At 56.7% G+C, this 20226-nt stretch overlaps 1 protein-coding gene across 1 annotated transcript in view; it reads right to left on the reverse strand.

Moving 5' to 3' along the window:
- Window positions 1-865: 865 nt before the first annotated feature.
- Window positions 866-20226, reverse strand: part of LOC123240704 (NACHT, LRR and PYD domains-containing protein 14-like) — a 54732-nt gene continuing 35371 nt past the window's right edge. Inside the window, exons 5-17 of the mRNA XM_044668424.1 lie at window positions 18024-18188; window positions 17780-17905; window positions 17337-17617; window positions 17038-17121; window positions 14777-16433; window positions 14475-14648; window positions 13488-13655; window positions 9831-10001; window positions 5189-5359; window positions 3312-3482; window positions 2894-3064; window positions 2318-2488; window positions 866-1223 (exon numbers count right to left, since the gene is read on the reverse strand). Of these exons, the coding sequence (XP_044524359.1) occupies window positions 1082-1223; window positions 2318-2488; window positions 2894-3064; window positions 3312-3482; window positions 5189-5359; window positions 9831-10001; window positions 13488-13655; window positions 14475-14648; window positions 14777-16433; window positions 17038-17121; window positions 17337-17617; window positions 17780-17905; window positions 18024-18188 (3652 nt within the window). The 3' untranslated portion in view covers window positions 866-1081. The remainder of the gene's footprint in view (window positions 1224-2317; window positions 2489-2893; window positions 3065-3311; window positions 3483-5188; window positions 5360-9830; window positions 10002-13487; window positions 13656-14474; window positions 14649-14776; window positions 16434-17037; window positions 17122-17336; window positions 17618-17779; window positions 17906-18023; window positions 18189-20226) is intronic.

Below are 20226 nucleotides of genomic sequence, written 5' to 3' on the forward strand. Positions count from 1 at the left end.
GATCCCACCTGAGACCTTGTCATTCAGGGTGGGGGGTTTGATGGTCCCCAGCAATTACATATAAAGGTGAGATTTTCCTGGGAATCTATAAGTGCCCTAGTAACAGCCTCCAGCTGTTCTTCTATATTTCCCTGGGGCTGAGTAAGGATAGTGATCATAACAATTCCAATAATGAGTGTTAGTAAGAGAAAAATCACACAGAGGAGTCCTGCCTGAGGCTGCTGTGCAGTCCCCCTAGGTTCCACCTGTGACCATGTCAGACAGCGTGGATTTGATGGCTCCTGTCATCCAAACCCCTTTGGGTGGGGGGCAGAGGAGATGAATGAGCTGCCTGAAGGCACACACCAGACAGATGGCCAGTAGCAGCAGCCTGCCACTCTCCTTAGAGTTTCTAACTGACCAGAAAGAGCCCAGCACTGGGCCTTCTAGGAGCTAGGTTCAGCCTATGGATCCTCTCTAATTTATCCACAGCAGGGGTCAGCAATGTATGACTCTTTCTGCAGGAGCCATAAAGTCAATTTTTTTTCAGGCGCTGTTATAGGAGCACACACTGTGAGCGCTGTACGGCTCTCACGAAATTACATTTTAAAAAATGTGGCGTTTATGGCTCTCACGGCCAAAAAGGTTGCTGACACCTGATCTACAGTCTGGCCAGTAGCCTACATGACATCTCCCTGTTAGGTTGGGAGCTCCCTGAGGGCAGGGATCTGTGCCTTTTCTGGATCTGTCACAGGGCCTGGCACACAGCAGGCACTTAGCTGACTGGCGGCCACATTCCCACAGTATGTCTCTCATTAAAGAAAGGTCAGACCATGCAGTTGTATGTCCTCTCCAGCTCTAAATATGCAGAACAGCCCCAGAAAAGTGAATGCCAAGAACAGAAATCAGTCTGTATTTAATTAATCCAAGAAGGCTTTCTAGGGAGAAGGACAAAGGCACTGTGTAGTGTGATGGGGGTCTGCCCAGGGGCTCCCACACCCATGGCTGCCCCATGCCACCCCCATAAAGGGTAAGAACCATTCTGGTCCCCCAGGCCCTTGGGACAGACTGAGGAAGGTGGGGGTGGGGACAGGGGTGTGGGTCAGGTCTCCAGCCACCAGGAAGAACTGTAATCCTCAGGGTCCTGACTGTACCAGTCACCGGTAATGATCAGGTGGGGTTTTCGCTCCTCGGTGGCCTTCAGCATCTGCTGGGCACTGCTGCTGAATGCCTCCTTCCATAGCCTGTAGAAGGAGCACAGGGTTCATGGAGATGAGCAGTAAATGCCTACTAGGCTCCAGGCACCACACTGGGAATACAAAACCACGTCCAAACAGCATCCATGCCATGGAAAGACCTCTCCCGAGGCCCAAGCTCTAAGCCCCCGTCTCCCCTGCCTTGGCTTTCACTCTCTCGGGCCTGGAATCCCAGCTGCCTTGCCTCAGATTTTCTCGTGGTTTTAATTCTACTAAGTCACTTGCCATGCAATCTCAGGAAAGGCACTTCCTCAATCAAGGCCTCAGTTGCCCCATTTGTGGGTGTTTGGGCAGGATTTTGCCCTCCTAGGTAGGTGCCATGTGGGGTTGACCCAGGAGAGACAAAGGCACCCAGATCTAGGCTCAGAGGTCAAGGCCAGAAGAAAACTGCCCATGGAGAGGACAGTCCTGAAGGACAATTACGTAACCCTTTTTTTTCTTAAACACTTATCTTCTGTCTTAGAATCAATACTATGTATTGGTTCCAAGGCAGAAAAGTAGTAAGGGCCAGGCAATGGGGGAATCAAGTGACTTGCTCAGGGTCACACAGATGGGAAGTGTCTGAGGCCAAATTAGAACCCAGGACCTCCAGTCTTTGGGCCTGATTCTCAATCCACTGAGCCATCCAGCTGCCCCCAATTATGGAATTCTTATTTTGGTATCTTGTCAGTGTGGGTAACACTCCACTAGTGTGAATTATAACTCACGCACACTCCCTTTAAAGGTGGGTTTCACAAAGAGCCCTGGCCTTCAGTCTCTTTTCTTTGCCAGCCCAGCACCTCAAGTGTCTTCCCTGATCTGCAAGGATGGCACGAGCCCCTCTCCTCCCAAGAGGCACCCTGACAACAGCAACTACAGTCCACTTTTTTGGAGGACTGGCAGAAGGCTAATCACAGCCCCCTCCCGAGGGACAGATTCCATTTCTCCATGACCATGGCTACTGTCAGCCTCTGGGCACCAGTACCACCTGACTGAGCCAGGTGGGTCCCTCAGGAGCCACCCTGGACAAAATCTGGTGCTGGCTGGTCAGCTCTCCCCCTCCCAGGGCCCATTCCCAGCTGGGCCAGAATCCCAGGACTCACGACAGGATCTGCAGGCTGCATTCAGGCTTTTCCAAGGCCTCACACAGTATCCTTACTCCTTCATCCCACAAGGCATTCTGGGCCAGGTTGAGACTCTTCAGCCTCGGATTGCAGAGGAGAACAGAGGAGAGATCCTGACAGCAAGCCGTGTTGAGCTGGCATCGCTCCAGCCTACCAGAGGGAGACAAGCACGGGAATGGCAGGAGCCCAGTCTTTGGGAGAGGGGCTGGGGAACCCACATAGAACATGCTTATCCCCTCCCCAGTCTGCCTAGTGTCCCCAGGCTCTCCTAGAACAGTCCACAGCCAAGGGTATAAATGGCCTTTTGACCCTCATCCCCCTAAACCTGCAGGAGGCTCCCCATCCCCCAGGCCACCCTTCTCCCCATCTTGTGACCTCAGAGCAACCTTGGCTTTTCCTCCCTTCCTTACAGAAACCCACGGGGCTCTCCTGGTTGGCCTCTCCCTCAAGGCCCATGGAGTTCTACTTCTACCTCATCTTCATCTCTCTGAGGAAGGAAGTTGGGGAGAGAAGGCCCTGCCCTCCACAAGGGTACAGTCTGGGCACCCAACGTACCCGATCCTCTGGAGAGGGCAGTTGGGGTGCCTCAGGGCCTTGCACAGCAGCTTGACTCCCTCGTCTCTGAGGGCGTTGTGCCCCAGGTTCAGGCTCCGCAGACTCTGGTTGAGGATGAGTGCATCTGAGAGGTCCTGACAACAGGCCTCGGTGAGGAAGCAGACCAACATGCTGCAGGAGACACCCAAGCAGCAGCCCAAGTCAGGATGCCCCGAGTTCTGATCCTGGGTGACCCTGGGCAAGTCCCTTCACTTCTGTCTGCCTCAGTGCCTCCCTCCCCAGGTTGTGGCAAGGATGGAAAGAGAGAACATTAGTTCAGTGCTACTATGAGGGTGACTATCTTTGCTGTGATCATATCCATTCGATGTCTCTGCATACAGAAGTTCTCTAATCACTGCTGAAAGGAACGAGGACTCACTCAAGGGCTTGAAGGGGACACTGTGGCTGCCTCAAAGCCTCACACAGCAACTTCATCCCATCATCTCTGAGATCGTTCTCCCCCAAATCCAGGTGAGTCAGGTTCTTGTTGCTGTGAAGAGCAGCCGAGAGAGCCTGGCACCCCTCGGCAGTGAGCTCGCAGCTCCATAACCTGGAGGACACGAGTGGACAGATAGACAGATGGATACACACACACATACACACACGTATGTGGATAGACAGACATTCACGGACACACGTACACCCATGATGAACCCCTCGTGCTGCATTAGCCTTCCCCCCACCTCCTGTGCCCACTCCTGGAATCCCCAACCCCCCAGCTGCCTGGGAAGGCAGATTCCCCTTCATGAGAACTCTTGCTCAGCCCTGAGGCTGTCTGGCCTCATGCTGGCCGGTGCTAACTGAACCCATCCCTCCGTGCCTTCCCCCTTCCTCAGCCTTAGCCTAAGCCCGGAAAGCCCATTCATCTTCCTCCCATGTGGAGATCAGCAAAGGGCCCCATTTTAAGGTTTCTAAGAATGGAAGGGCTCCAAATGGCCTCTGGAGAGGATGGAAAATCTAATGGAGGAAATGGAGAAAGGCTCCTTGGGGCTGCAGCCCCACCAGCCACTCAGCTCCCCCCAGCACTGGGTGTGAGAGAAGCTGCAGGTCCAGGGTAGGAACCCTGCCCGGGAAAGCCAAAGATGGGACCTGAATGGCCCACCTGCCGCTGGGCTTCACTAGAACAAAAGGTTCCAGCACTTAGACACCGCACATACCCACAAGGCCTAGGGTTGCCAAGGGCCCCCAATTCTGGGCTCCAAGGCTTTTTCCCAGCACATACCAAGAGAGGAAGTTGGGCCCCCGCCTGAGCCTGTTCTGGGCAGCAAGGGAGCCCCTTATAATGATCGAATCTCCCTAGCACTGGCTGCAGACCCAGAGGGGTGGGGGGTGGCGACATTCGCCAGGATACATGGAGATGTGATAAAGACACCAGGGTACAGGGGATCAAGCACACCCCTCCATCCAGGGCCCAAGCCAGGACAGTCCAGGTCTGGCCTAAGGATATGGACGGTCTCCAAGTTTTTGGGAGGGCTCTGTAGACCACCACCACTCTGGTGATGGGGATTGCAGACCCCTGCTGACTCTCAGGCAGGTCTAGAGCTAGGAGAGGTCCCAGGGATCACCAGGCAAAGTGGCCCTTGGTGCCCAAAGGCTACCCTCCCCATTCCTCCTCATCCTGGGAGTGCCTTCTCCCTCTGGCAGCCCCATTCCCCATTCCCAACTCTGGCTTTCAGAACCATGTCTCCTCCTTCTGGAGCATGTCTGCCCCTGGGGCATTTCTCCAGACCAGCCCCCACGTCTTCTCTTGTAGAAGGAAGGGCCCAGGCCAGGCTGACTATTCCCGCCTGGCCCTGATCCTCCTCTCCCCAAACCCCATTTCTACTTTTCATCTCCCTTTTGGGTATTATCTCCCCAAAGCAGAAAGTAGGCCTCCTGGAGCTCCTTCCACTGTATCTTCAGAGCTTAGAATAGCACCTGGAACACTGTATAGGCTGAAAAAGTCCTTCCTCCCTCCTTCCCTCTCTTTCTCCTCTCCTCCCTGTCTCCTTCCTCCTTCCTTTCTCCCTCCCTCCCTTCCTTAGCATGCTTTAGCTTGCCAAGGCAGCTCTTCTTTACTTCTCATATGGTATCACACAACCATGACAACATTAAATACAAGCGGAGAGGAGGGAGCATCCCCTCCATCCCCACAGATGAGTACAAACATTTAAGAAGATGACTCCCTCGTCCAAAACAATGACACTCAAGCCCCCTCCTCTCTCCTTCCTTAATCACCCCATGGAGCCACCATCAAAGAGACCACTGGGGCCTTACGCCAGTCTCTGGAGAGGACACTCGGGGTTCTTCAAAGCTGTGCTCAGAACCTTCAGACCATCATCCCGAAGGCTGTTGCTGGCCAGGCACAAACGTGTCAAACTCCGATTGGAGGTGAGAGCAGCAGAGAGATCCTGGCAAACACCAGCCGTCAGGCCACATGCCGGCAACCTGCAAGACATACGCACACACAGATGGGAAATGGCCCCAGGAGTGCTACTGGGACAATGAGAAAGTCAGGAAAGATTCTGGGAGGAGGGGGCTCCTAAGTAGGCAGAGAAGGAGGCGCTCGGTGAAGTTGAGGAGGAGGGGGAGAAGGAGAAGGGAGAGGAGTGGGGACAGAGAAATACTGTCTAAAGTGGGATACGAACCACCCAACTAATGGTCATCCAAGCCCTGACCTCCCTGGAGAGAACTGTCCCTGCTAGAAAGTTTTCCCCAACATGAAACCTGCCTCTTGATGCCCCTTCCACAGGAGAGTCGTTCAGATACTGAAGTCACAGCGCTCCTCCTTCCCATCCTGGTTGTCCTTCTCTGGATTTAGTCCTCTGGCTAGATATCATCTCCCTATTCCTGGGAGTTGAGGCCCTCTTAATACCGCCAGGATAGACTGGAGTTCAAATCCTACCTCCAACCCTCAACCCTGGACATCACTTTCTGGGTCTTTGTTTGCCCGTCTGTAATATTAGAGGGCTGGGTTCAGGTCCTTGTCACTGCAGAGCCATGATCTTATGATCTGTCCATCCAAGTGGTGATGAATCCACCAGACTGTGGTCTTGTCCAGTGGATGTCTCCGTCTTCTCCATTAGGAAATGAGCTATTGGAACAAAAGCTTTGCTAGGATCCAGGTAGGCTCGCATGTAGTCTTCTCCCATTTCCTACCATAGTTACTTAGTCGTGAGTCTGTGTCGCCTATTATTCTCGGTGATAAAGGGCTGGCTCCTTGTCATCACTGCCTCAGCTTTTTAATGATTCGGTCTAGGGCCGTGCTGGTGAACTATGGCACACGTGCTGGAGAGGGCATGTGCACCTGAGGATATTTCTCACAGGATCTGCCACTCTGCCAGCCAGCAGCCCAATGGGAGTACTTCCTCCCTCCCATCTGGGGTAAGGTGGGGGGAGCTCACTCGTGGCATGAGAGTTACAGTTTGGGCTCTCAATGTCTAAGGTCTCTAAAAGGTTTGCCATCACTAGCATTCTGGAATATTCCCAGGAATAGAAGTCAAGTTCATGCAGGCTTTGTTCTCTTCCTTCTTTTGAAGGCATCTGCTATTCTGTAATCTTGTGGCATCTATTCTGACTTCTTTCTTTTTTTTCCAATCAGCAAAAAGCCACCTTTTCTCACTGCCCCCACAAAAAAAGTAAGAAAACCAGCCCCCTAATACAAACACGTATAGCCAAACAAAATAAATGTTCACAATGTCTTTAACCAAAAAAGGTTTCCTCTTTTGTCTTCTGTAATCGTAGTGGATAATTAGGCAGCTCAGAAGTCCTATCCAAGTTGACTCTCTTTACAATACTGCTATTCTCTCAGTTGTTCTCCTGCTTTTGTTTATACAAGTCTTCCCAGGTTACCCTGAAATCACCCCCTTCTTTATTCTTCCAGCACTAATGTGCTTCATCACATTCATATACCCTTACTTGTTCAGTCATTCCCCAGGGGATGGGCACTCATTTCCAATTCTTTGCCATAAAAAAAGGAGCTGCTTTAGCTATTTCTGTACATTCTCAGTTAGAATGGGTTTTGCTATTTTCCTATAGAGACAAATGCCTTTCTGTTCCTAATTGTAAATGTGTGTGTATTCCTCTCTCCTTTGACCAGTAAGGATGAGACTGAGGTTCTAGTGTCAGCCACTCGCTGTATCCCTTCCTGATGGTGGAGGTGTCTACTTGCTCATGCTGATTATGAATTTCCCCTAACCTCCCTCTCCCTTCTCCTGTCTTGTCCAGTGTGTTCCTCTTCCCCTCCTTCCATAACGAAGACCATCAAGACATAACAGGTCTTGTTTAATCAGACTCCCCACCATGAGCTCTGATGATAGCAGGGCTCACAAATCATCTCTTCAGATTAGAATATAGACAGTTGATCCTTAGTTGTTCATTCACAGTTACCTTCTGTTTCTCCTGACTCCTGTGTTTGCATCTCAAAGTTTCTACAAAACTCTGGTCATTTCATCAAGAATGTTTAGAAATAAGGGGACAGCTGGGTAGCTCAGTGGATGGAGAGCCAGGCCTAGAGACGGGAGGTCCTAGGTTCAAATCTGGGCTCAGACACTTCCCAGCTGTGTGACCCTGGGCAAGTCACTTGACCCCCATGGCCCACCCTCACCACTCACTCTTCTACCTAGGAGCCAAAACACAGAAGTTAAGGGTTAAAAAAAAATGTTTAGAAATCATCCATCACTGAAGGTCCATTTTCTCCCCTATAGCATCAGCCTCAGTTTTGCTGGGTAAGTTATTCTAGGTTGTCAGCCCATATCGTTTTGCTATCTGGAATATCAAATTCCAAGCTCTCTGCTCCATAAAAGTGGTAGCTGCTAAATCCTGTGTGATCCTGACTGGCTTGTCAGGAACAGTTTGCAATAATTTTTCTTTTGACTCTGGAGCTCTGAATTTTGGCTGTAATGTTCCTGGGAGTTTTTGTGGAGGGTATCTTTTAGGAGCTGATCAGTAGATTCTATTTCCACTTTGCTCTTTGGTTCTAAGAGTTCTGGCCAGTTTTCTTTAAAGATTTCTTGAATTTTAACGTGATGTCTAGGTTCCTTTCTTGGTCATACCTGGTATTTCAATCATTCTTGAATTTTCTATTCTCCATTCTTCTATTTTCTAGGCTCGTTGTTTTGTTATGAGATGCCTCACATTTTCTACTTTTTCAGACCTCTGACTTTGTTTTAATGGCCATTCAGAGTCACCGAATTGTCCAATTCTATTTTTAAGGAGTTTGTTGCTTTTGCGAGGTCTTATACCTTTTGTACCTAAGTTCTTTCTTCCACTGCTCTCAATTCTTTTCTAATTTTTCCTGCTAGAGCTCTCATTTGTAAAAAAAACATTTTAAACTCTTAAAAAAAATTCCTGCTTCATCCCATAAAGGGATTCTAATTAAATGTGTGCGCCAAAACGTGTTCCTATTGTTGTTACTGTCTTCCCCCAAGGCTTGGTTTGTAGACGTTTCAGGGTCATTCTCTTCTAGAACATCCCTCTCGAGTTTTTCTGGTGGGATTCTTTTTCTGTCCGCTTATTCTTTCAGCCTGGATTTTGGAGTTAACGCTAGGGCCAAGCTCTGCCACACTTCTAGAGGGAGGGTCTGAGCTGGTCCTGTGGCCACTTTTTTAAGGTACTGAGTATTGTTATTCTATCAGGACCTCAGGGTCGGGCTACAGGCTGGGAGCCTGACGACTTTCAGGACTCCCAAGGGGGTCTGATCCAGGGCAAAGTCTGATCACTGTATATCCCCTGCTCTGAGCTTTGCTAGCTCCTGTCCTGGGTTTTGATCAGAGCAAGAGTAGATATGGCCAGACTCTACCCTTGTCAGCCAGCAGGGTCAGAACAACAGAGCTATCAACCTCCCTTTGGCCTGAGATTCCTGCCCTGCTCCTGAGCTTCTGAACTCACTCCTGTCTCAAAGTACAGCTCAGGGCCTGAGCATGCTGCCCACCCCATCCCCGCCTCCAGGCACATGTTTAGGAACTTGAAGGAAAAATTACAAACCAGAAACAAATCTGAATTATTTTCATGAAAATGAAATCCCTGAGAAGTGTTTTCCAAGTATCAGGGCCATGAACTGGTGCCACGTGCACCAATGCTAAAATCTAGGGTGACTCTGAGAGCCTTAAATAGGAAACTACACTGACGAGCACTTGGTTTATCATTTCTCTTTCCCTCCTCACTCAGGCTTCCCTGGCTCTGTGGCCAAGGGCTAGGGAGGGAGCAGCACCAGCCTGCCCCTGACTCTGAGTTCAGGCCCCTCTGGGCGGGATTTGGGATGCCCTTTTGCTCCAGGGCACAGTGACCCGCAGCCCAGGCCAGGGACCTCTGGGAGACCTGTAGTGACAAGGAGCTCATGACCTCACAGAGAGAACATTCTACCATCCAACACCTCTGATTATCAGGAAGTTCTTAAGCTGCCCCGGCCTTGCCTCTGGAGCTGCCCTTTGGGCCAAGGAGAGCAAGACTAGACCCTTCTCTACACGGCAGCCCTCCAAGTCCCTGACATAGCTATTCCCCCGGCCAGTCTTTCTTGTCCAGACTGATGTCCTCAGTGCTCCCACTATAAGGCCCCGAAGGTCCTCCACTGCCTTCCTCTGGACATCCTCTAGCTTGTCGGCATTCGTCTTCAAACACGGCACCCAGGCCCTCCCATGATGCCCGCTACAGCCCCATGAGGTAGCCAGTCCACCATATGTGCAGTGCTGCCATTTTCTAGACAAGGAAACAAAGGATCCAAAAAAGGGGAAGGGGGCACAGTCACCCCAAAGGGGTGTCTCAAATCCCCGTCTTGAAACTCCAAATCAAGCCGACATCCGGGCCCCCGCGGCCTCTCCAAACCAAAACATAAAACTGGGGCTAGTCAGTCACTGACCAACTGGGTCACAGCCACTGACCAACAGAGATGAGAAAGGAAAGGAGAATGAAGATGACTTACAGCAGGCTCTGGAGGCGGCACTTGGGCTGGCTCAGGGCCTCACACAGCACCTGCACACCTCGGTCCAGGAGCTGATTGCCCCCCATGTCCAAATGGCTCAAGCTCTGGTTGCAGGTGAGGGCCAGGGCAAGATCTGGACAGCAGGCCTCGGTGAGGGCACAACTCCTCAACCTGAGGGAGGGAGGCAGGTGGAGAAAGCATCATCAAGGCTGCCTCCCTCTCTCCTCCTGCCTCCACTGGCCTCTCCACCCTGTCCCCTGCCCCCTTCCCACTCCTCCCATCTCTCCCCTGCCTCCTTCCCCCCTTCCATCCCCTCCGTCTTCCTTCTCCCTTCTCTTTCCCCTCTCCCGTCTTGGCCCTTCCCTTTCCCTCCGTCCCTCTCTCCCTCCTTTCTCCTGTTCTGTTCTCTCTCCTCTGATCACCCATCCATCTCTCCGTCCTCTATCTCTTTCCTATCTGGCTGTCTCCTCTGTCACTTTTCTCTCTCTCCTCTCTCCTCCTCCTGCCCCATTTCTCCTTCCCCAAAAGGAGGCGGCTGGACTGGGCACAGGAGCAGGTGGCACTGCCAAGGTGGCTGGGGAGGAGAAGGCTGAGAAAGGAAAGGAAAGACTCCTCAGAGGGCCTGCGGAGGAAGAGAAGAAGAGGGGACTGGCTAAGACAGGAAGGCCGGAGCCCGGGCCGGGGCACTGCCTCCCTCGCAGCCCCTCTCTCCAGCCATGCTTCAGGCCACCTGATAGCTCCAGCCTCCGCAGGGAGAGGACCTCAGACTGAGGACGCCCTGAGCCTCCTACTGAGCAGAGCGTGTCCCCCGAAGGGAACCTGCCCCAAAGCAGCCGCTTCCATCTGGGTCAGCACAAGGCATCTTCCTCCTCCGGCTCCAGCACCGTCTCCCGCTAGGATGTGGAGAACCGTTAGGGCAAAGCAGAGCATCCGTGCCCGCCTCCAGGCCCCCCGTCTGCTGTGCCTGTCCTTGAGAGCAGAGAAGCGGCGAGGACCATTCTCACCCCTCTCACAGCCCAGCGACTCTCGGCTCCCCTGAACCTCCTCCCCAGGCCCCCACGTCTGACTCCTCATGGCCACCCCTCAACCTTCCCAGAGTTCCAGCGTGACCACCCAGCCCTTCTCTTGGGCCCTCTGAATAGCTCCTTCCGTTGCAGCAGCCGTCGCCTCATCTTAAATGGCTTCCTCTGTGCTCCTTCCATCTCGGGGCTCCCCCCCCAAAGACGCGGCTTCCCCGGCCGCCTTCTCCGATCCTGAAGGTCCCTTCGCTCGGCCTCCTCGCCCCCCGGCGCTGCCTCCCCCGTTCTCCCCTTCCTCGGTCGCTCTGAGACCTCTCCCACTTTGAGGTTCCTGCTGTTGCTGTCCACCCCCAACCGCCATCCTGGTAGTGGTGTCTACAGCCCCCGCTTCCTCTATGTCCCCCCAACTCCTGCCCACTTGCTGGGGGCTCCAACGCATCAACTGACTCTTCAAACCCCCGACTGACCCCTCGATTCCCCCCTGAGCTGCTCCTCCAGCCAGCCTCAGGCACACGCCACCTTCCTCTTTGTCTCCGCAGCTCCTCTGACCCCTCAGTCCTCTCCTCCCCACCCTGACCCCTTGGGGAGCCAGCTCAGCGCTCTCCCCTCCTCTTGAACGGCTGGCGGCCCTCTCGCTTTGTGCCTCGGATCGCTCTGCCCGGGTCCACTACAGACTTGTGACACGACCTCCCCCGGACCGTCCCTGCTGCCCGGCAATGCCCCTTGGCCTGCCTCTCCCACTCCCCCAAGCTCCCAGGGGAGGAGACCCTGCAGGAGCTCCAACTCCCTCTCCCCGTCCCACCACCCGGTGCCTTCTGCCGATTCCTCCCCCTTGCCCACCTCCCAGGATGGCGGCCTCACTCCCGACAAGCCCGACCCCTCCGCCTTCCACTCGGCTCCTTACGGTCCTCTCCAAACGCCTGGAAAAGGCTGCTGGCGCCCCACTTTCTCGCTTCTCCCTCTTCCATTGCTACGCTCGGCCTTCCCACCTCCTCGTCCCCCCCAAGTCCCCACAGCCTCTTCTCGGCCTCGCTGCCTTGGTCCAGCCTGCAGTCCTGCACACTCGGGTGGTCCCCTTTGCCCCTGCCTTGTCCTCTCGCCCTCTGACCCCTCCCGGCTCCCTCCAAACAACGCTTTCTGAGCCCGGGGCTCCCCCAGGCTTCGGACCCGGCTCCTCTGCCCTTCTTAAGGCGGCTTCCTCTGGAGGCCTCCTCAGCCGCCACGGACTTGCCGACCGTCTCGGATCGGCCTCTCATCCCCGGCTCTCTGCTGACCGCCAGGCGCTCGGCTCCACCCGGACGTCCAGCAGACCTCTTCGACCGAACACGAGCCAAACAGAACTCGGGGTCCTTCCTGTCCAAGTCTCTGTGCTCCCCTCTCACCGCCCGGGCCCTCGGCCTCACGACCCGCGCGTCCTCCCGGATTCCCCACTCTCGCTCGTGCTCCCACGTCCCAAGCCGGCCCCTCCCTCATCTCTCACCCCTGCACTGCGGCAGGAGCTCCTGGAGCCAGACCTTCGTCCATGGAGCCACCAAAGTGCTTTTCCTGAGGTGCGCGGCCTGTCCTGCCACCCGCACAGCCTCCCCTGCCTGAACACCTCGGACCTCGCCCAGCCTCCGCTCAAGGACGGCCAGCACGGTCATGGGGAGGGGAGGAGGGGAGGAGGGGAGGCGCAGCCTGGCTCAGGGTGTGGACCAAACTCTGTACACCACCCACAGTCTGCCACTGGCTAAGACACGGAGTCAGTGAGCAAAGCATGTCCTCACAGGGGGAGGGAGGAATGGAGAGAGACAGACAGACAGACAGAGACAGACAGACAGACAGAGACAGACAGACAGACAGAGACAGAGAGAGACAGACAGACAGACAGAGACAGACAGACAGACAGACAGACAGAGAGAGAGACAGAGAGACAGAGACAGAGACAGACAGACAGACAGAGACAGAGAGACAGACAAAGAGAAACAGACAGAGTGAGAGACAGAGACAGAGAGGGAGAGAGACAGACAGACAGAGAGACAGACAGACAGACAGAGACAGAGAGACAGACAGAGACAGAGAGAGAGACAGACAGACAGACAGAGACAGAGAGACAGACAGACAGACAGAGACAGAGAGAGAGACAGACAGACAGAGAGAGACAGACAGACAGAGACAGAGAGAGACAGAGACAGAGAGAGACAGAAAGAGAGAGAGAGAGAGACAGAGACAGAGACAGACAGACAGAGACAGAGAGACAGACAGAGAAACAGAGAGTGAGAGACAGAGAGAGAGACAGAGACAGAGACAGAGAGGGAGAGAGACAGACAGAGAGAGAGACAGACAGAGACAGAGAGACAGACAGAGACAGAGAGAGAGACAGACAGACAGAGACAGAGAGACAGACAGACAGAGAGACAGAGACAGAGAGAGAGACAGACAGACAGAGAGAGACAGAGAGAGAGAGACAGACAGACAGACAGAGACAGAGAGAGACAGAGACAGAGAGAGACAGAAAGAGAGAGAGAGAGACAGAGACAGAGACAGACAGACAGAGACAGAGAGACAGACAGAGACAGAGAGAGAGACAGACAGACAGACAGAGACAGAGACAGAGAGAGAGGAATGGGGGAAGACGGGAGAGGAGGGGGAGACCCACCTCAGGTACTGCAGGTTGCACTGGGGGTGTCTCAAGGCCTCACACAGCAGCTTCATCCCATCGTCTCCCAGCTGAAGGTTCAAGTCGAGCCACGTCAGGTGCTGGTGCCCAGTGAGCGCGAGAGGGAAATCTCCGCAGGCGAATGGGACGAAGGCGGTCTGCTTGACCCTGGGGCAGAAATGGACGCGGGATTTCCTGGTGGCCCCACCAGGGCCCTGCTCAGACCGGCCCAGGTCCCGACCTGGGGATGCTCCCACGGCGCCCGCCCCAGGCCAGGGAGAAGGAGGGAAGGGGGGCGAGAACCAGCATCCAGTGCTCGGAGGCTGCCCGAGGCCTCTATCACGTTCCCTCACTATCCCACGGCCAGGCTGGCAGGCAGGACCCAGGAGCCTCCCAAATTTACAAATGAGGAAAGGGAGGCAGACGGGGTCGGTGATTTGGACATTTCCGACAGGGGCCCCCAGCCTGGAATTCTGCCGAAGTCACCCTAGGAAGGGTGGATGGAAACTCGAGAATGAGGACAGACCCGGAAGGAAACAATCCCAGTGAAGAGGGGGAAAGGGTCCCCCAAAGGCTGCTGTGGCTCCCCAGGAAATCCTTTGGAACCTTTCTCTGAGCCCATCACCCCCTTAGGCTCTCACCCCCTCCCCAGCCTGGCTTCCCCGTGTGTCCAGCCAAACTCCTAGAAGAAGCGGCCTTCCTCCTCCCCCGCCCCGGGTTTCCGGGCCGCCTTTCCTCAGTCCTCCTCCCACGGGCTGCTGGGCAGCTGGACCCCCGCGGGCCCCCTCGTGAGCCACAATCGAAGCTCAACGTCGCCTGCAGGCTCACCACCCGCCTCCCCCCAACAGTGGGAGCCTTAACGGGAGGCTCTGCCCCGGCCCCCTCGTCTCCTCTCCCCGAGGAGCCCTGCTGCTTGGGGCCGAGGATCGGCTGGACCAAACCTGCCGGCCCTCCTCACGCGGCCCCCTCTCCGGCCCCGGGGCTCACCTCAGGTTCTGCAGGCGGCAGTCTCGGTGTCTGAGCTGGTCACTCAGGCTTTTCATGCACAGGTCGTTCAGGGAGAAGAACCTCAGGTCGAGCTCCCTCAGGCTGGTGCTGGTACTCAGCACGGAACATAAGGCCTTCCACAAGGAGGCAGTGGCGAGGTCCGAAGCCTGGGGCCTGGGCGAGAGGCACCACGGAGGGTCAGACGGCTAGGGCCGAGGGGAGCTCGGGTGCGAGTCCTGCCTCAAAGGGCACTCTGGGCCGGGCCTGGCACTCCGGCTCCCCCCGTGCCCGCAGGGGCTCACCCGGCCTGCAGCTCGCTGTCGTCCTCAGAGAACACGTCGCGGTCCAGGTGGAGGACGAGCTTCTTGAGGCGGCGGCAGTGGCGCAAGCAGAAGGAGGACACGAGCAGGTCGGCCTTGCCGCGCAGGCCGAGCCGCAGGTCCTGGAAGTGGTCCATGACCTGCGTCAGGAAGGCGGCGTCCTGGGCCTCGTAGAGGCTCAGGAAGAACTGGTGCAGGGAGTGGCTGTGGGGGGGGGTGGCGCTGACCACGGCGGCCCAGAGCAGCAGGTCCCGCCGCAGCTGGGGGGCCAGCCGGCAGCCCAGCCCCTCCTCCACGGGCCCGGCGCACTCGGGGTTCAGAAGGCCGAAGAGGAAGTGCACGGCCGTGCCCACGAAGCTCGTGTTCTCCCCCGAGATCTTCTCCAGCTCCGTGGTGAGGTCCTGCGAAGAGGGCGCCAGGCCGGGCCAGCGGGTCACCTCCATGGCGCTGTACAGGGCGGCCAGGAACTCCTGCAGGGTCAAGTGGAGGAAGGTGAAGCCTCCGCCGGGCCTCGGGAGGAGGAGGCGGGAGGCCACGAAGGGCTCCAGGTCGGCCTCGGCCAGCCCCAGCCGCTCCAGGTCGCCGCGGCCGAAGCGGGTGGCGTGGGCCAGCACGCCCTCGGCGGCCAGGCGGCACAGGCCCCACAGCTGGAGCTCGCGGGGCGCGGGCCGGCCGCGGAAGAGCCCGGCCACGTAGGACACGAAGAGGCTGGTGGCGGTGAGGGGGCCTCGGCGCAGGTCGTCACCGCCGTCCAGCCGCCGCTTCAGGCCCGTGCAGACCACCCAGCACACCAGAGGCGCGTGGCACAGGGAGGTCAGCGTCTCGTTGTCCTGCACGACGGCCAGGGCGGCCCGCGCCCTGGCCGGGTCCCCAAAGAACCTGTAGAAGTAGTCGTCGCGGTCGGCCGCGGACAGCCCCAGGACCTCCACGAGCCGGGGGCAGCCCAGCCAGGGGGCCAGGCGGGCCCAGCCCGAGGGCCGCACCACCACGAGCAGCCGGGCCTCGGGCAGCAGGGCTTTCCTGAGCAGAGCCTGCAGCAGGCGGCCCAGGGGCCGGGGCTCCCCCCAGGCCCGGCACAGCTCGGCCTCGGGCCCGTCCAAGAAGGGCTTCAGATCCTCCAGACCGTCCACGACGAACAGGAGCCTCCGGGGTCGTGACAGAATCTCGGAGACGGGCGCCTGCGGATCGGGCCACTCGCCGGCCACCAGCTCGGCCAGGCTCCTGTCGGCCGGCCCGTCCAGATCCCCGGCGTTGAAGTAGAAGACGTACCGAAAGGCGTCCTGGCGGGGGCGCCCCCGGGCCCAGTCCAGCACCAGTTTCCGGGCCAGCACGGTCTTGCCGATGCCCACGGCCCCCTGCAGGATCACGGTGTTGGGCCGCCTCTTGGTCCTCTCGTCGGGCTGGAACAGCGCCGCCAGATGGCCGGCCCGCTCGGGGGCCCCGGTGGCCGGAGGCCCTTCGCTGGGTGGGCGCTCCGGGCCTTCCCCTCCCACGACCACCCTGACCTTGGCGCAGCTGCGGTGGAACTGCAGAGTCACGGGCCCGAACAGGAAGTTCTCGGGCGCTCCGGGCCATGGGTCTCCGGCCCTCAAGGAACAGAACCTTCCTGCCGTCCAGGCTCGGTACCGCCTCTGGTCATCTGTGCCAGGGCAGAAAAGCACGGGTCATGGGGAGGGCAGAGGGAGCGGGCAGGGGGCCGGGGGGACCCAGCGGCCTCGGCCCACTCCTGTGCCCACACAAGACAGAATGCTGAAGCCGAGACTTCCTGACTCCCAGCCCGAGCTCTTGACATGAGGCCAAAGGCCTGAGTTCGGATCCCATCTCTGCCCCTTTTACCTCCCCTCAATCCCGGAGACCCTTCCCATATTGGGGTCCCTCCCACAGGGATAGGCAGTGGAGGAAGACTTGGCAGGTGATAGGTATGAGGGAGGGCACTAGGGCAGCATACCGGGTGGGAGGAGAGGCCCCGGGGTCAAATCCATACCCCGGTTGTGTGGCCCTGGGCCAGTCACCTAGCTCCTCTGGCCTGCTTCTCTGCCCTGGAGCCAATGCCCTGTAAGGACTCCAGGGCCGGTGGCAAGCAGCTAAACAGAGGGGTACCCTAGACTGAGCCAGGGGAGATGCCCCATGGGCTCCCCTTCCTCGGACGCTGGGCCCAAGGCCAGGCCACCATGGCAGCTGTCCCAGGCACATCCACACTCTACGGCAGGGGTCAGGAAGGCCCACCCAGGGTCCCCACTCACCCGAGTCCTCCTCCGCTTCACCATCTCTGTCCTCTCCTGGGCCGGTTCCCCCCGGGCCCCATGTCTGGGCAGCCTCTGGGGACCCTGAAAGGGGCAGTGATGGCCATGGATGAGGCCTGAGCACCCAGAACCTGCCAGGGAGGACAGAGTTCCAGCTATGCCCACACCGGGGGCAGGACCCAAGGGAAACAAACCCCCAGAGAGAAAGGGGAACCAGGGACCCAGAGCACTGGTGCATGGTTGGTGGAGCTGCAGAGCACCAAGTGCCCAGAAGGCACCCACATCTCGGCATGACCTACCCCGAGGAGGGTCCAGTGGGTCCCAACATATTCCCAGCTCCGGTCTCTGTGGCCTGAACACAAAATAGGGGTGCAGGGACTCCACAGCACCTGGGGAGGGAAGAGCAGGGCTGGGGGAAGAGCCGCTGCCTGGAGGGGCCCATTCCCTCGGACTAGGGGCAGAAGGCAGCCCCTGGGGGGTGGAGGGGGCTCCCACGTACTGCTCTCCTGCTGGTCCATGTTCCCGCAGCTTCTGGGGGCTCAGCTCTGTGGGAGGCGGCTCCCCAAGTTCTCCAAGGGGCCTGGGGGAGGAGAGAGGGGGAGGGAGGGCGTCAGGGGATGGGGGGGGGGGAGAAAGAGCCCTGAACTCCCCCTCTCATTCCTGCCAGCCTCACTGCCCGCCTTCCCCCAGCGCGGGCTCCTCAAAGGGGCAAAGTGAGGCCAGTCCGGCCTCGGGGCTTCACAGCTCCCCCTCGGTCATGGCTACCCCCAGGTCCCGGCCCATAGAACCCGCTGTGGGGGGCGGAGGGGAGGGGGTCCGCTTACCCAAGGCTACTGCAGGTTCCCGGGCCCCGAGGGCTTCCAGGCACCTGGAGAGGAAAAACACCCTCGTGGCTCCGCCCCCTCGCCCCCGCCTTCCCCACTCCTTCCCGCCACTGGCGCTCCCCTCAGCCCACCCCAGGGTGCCGGGAAGCCTGTGGGCAGCACCTTGGGGCGAAACCGCGGAAGCCGGAGCACAAGCGCTCGGCGCCTCCGGGCCGCCATCCGAAGACTACATTTCCCGAAAGCCCCCGCGCGGCGCCCACTCCGTCCACTGGCAGGAGGAAAGAGGGCGCGGAGGAGCACGGATCGTATATTAGTAATTCCTCACGACTGTATAGAAACCATGATTACGAACTAGTGGCTACTTTGTCATGAGTCATCTCATGGGTTGTCATGATTACAGTCGGGGGCTCCCCAAAACTATTTCCCAAACATCCCCAGGTCTGGGCCGCCCCCGCCCCGCCCCCTGGACAGCAGCCAATCCCAGCAAGGCCCTCTGTGACGTCACTGACTTCGCCCAATAGGCAAAGCCCTTTGTTTTCTTTAAATGTTTTACTTTTTCTTCTAGTACAGGTAAACACAATTATTTTTTAAAAGTCCAACGTCATTCCCACATCAATTAAGGCCCGGAATCAGTTCAAATCCGGTCCTAGATTTCCTGGATAATCGCTTCGCCTCTCTTTGCCTCAGTTTCCTCATCTGTAAAATGGGGTTGAGAACAGCCCCTTTACCTCCCAGGGTCAATCCTATTAGGTTGTACTTGGAAAGCGCTGGGCCGAAGTAAGTGCCGTATTAGCTAGTATTAATATTGGGGTGTGCAGGGTGTTCCGGGAGAACCAGCACCTCTGGGGGGAGAGCAGTGCTCTGTGCCCTGGGGCGCCCCCTAGCTGCCGGGGTTATCCTCGGAAGCCTGAGCCATCCCCACGGGACTTGGAAAGGTGCTATTGGACCTCTGGAGCACCTCCCTCGCCAGGAGAGCCATATTTCTCCTCCTTAGACTTTGGCCCAGGAAAGGGGAGCCATAGGGAGAGAGACAAGTGGAGCCCAGGCCAGCCGGGCCCTGCCTCGCAAGGAGGTTCCATGGGCGGGAGAAGGGGGGCTGCAGACACCCCCACAGACCAGAAGAGGGCCTGTATGCAGCACTCACAAGAAGCCGTTCTGAATCCTGGGCTCCAGGGCTATTGGCCACTGGCCTGCTCCCAACATCTGCTTTAACTCTTCTGTTTTTTATCATTCTAAATCCAGGCATGGACTTTGTACTCAGAGAGAGAAAAAGTCCAATGAGAATCTCCGACTAGGCTACCTTTTGGCTGGTTCGGGCCTTTCAGCCCCAGCCAGCTCTTGGGGTGCCCTTTCCTTCTCCTGCTCATTTTACAGATAAGGAAACTGAGGCCGGCCATTATCCCGTCTTGCCTTGGCGCTCATGGCTACGAAGTGTCTGAAGCTGGATTTGAATTTGGGGCTTCCTCACTCCAGGCCTGGCTCTCTGTCCACCCACTTTGGGCCGGAAGGGAACGAGAAGCCCTTAAAGTATTGCCTTCGTCATTTTGGCGAGCTCCATAAGACAAAGAGCCAGAAAGTCTGATTTTAGGGGGCCAGCGGTCCGGTCCGTTATCCCCGCAGAGGGTCCCACTGAAGCAGCAGCAACTGGGAGCTGCAATAACTGCAAGCTGAGCTCTAGGTGGCTCCAAAGCCCTTCTCCCAGGCAACTAGCTGCATAAAAGCACCATCGAGCTTTTCCTGTTAGATATGGCTTTTCTGCCAAATCTCTTTCTCTTTATTGTACCGGAATATATACAAAATTCACTTGCCTATGACCTTCTAATGCCAGTACTCTCATTGACACTCCCGAACTCATCTCTTACGTCCCTGTACTAGTATTGGTTTTCTTGTGCTTTTACGTGATGATCAAATCTTTGACAGTCGTGTTTAAACATTTAAAAGCAAGCATCAAGCAAGCTACTGCAAAGAATGATCTAATGTTCAAAGTGAACTATCTATGAGGGGGCAGCTGGGTAGCTCAGTGGATGAAGAGTCAGGCCTAGAGATGGGAGGTCCTAGGTTCAAACCCGGCCTCAGCCACTTCCCAGCTGTGTGACCCTGGGCAAGTCACTTGACCCCCATGGCCCACCCTTACCACTCTTCCACCTAGGAGCCACTGCACAGAAGTTAAGGGTTTAAAAAATGTTTTAAAAAAAAAAGTGAACTATCTAGAGAACAAACTAGATAGAATGCGAACTCGGTAGAGGAATTACTCATGGCTAAAGGGACAATGGCAGAAACTAAAGAGCAAGAAGCAACTAAATTAGAGGGTGTGACTAAATCAGATAAACCAACTAAATTAGAAATGGAAACTGAAGCATTAGAA

The sequence above is a fragment of the Gracilinanus agilis genome, chromosome 3, assembly GCF_016433145.1.
Source record: "Gracilinanus agilis isolate LMUSP501 chromosome 3, AgileGrace, whole genome shotgun sequence".
Taxonomy (NCBI): Eukaryota; Metazoa; Chordata; class Mammalia; order Didelphimorphia; family Didelphidae; genus Gracilinanus; species Gracilinanus agilis.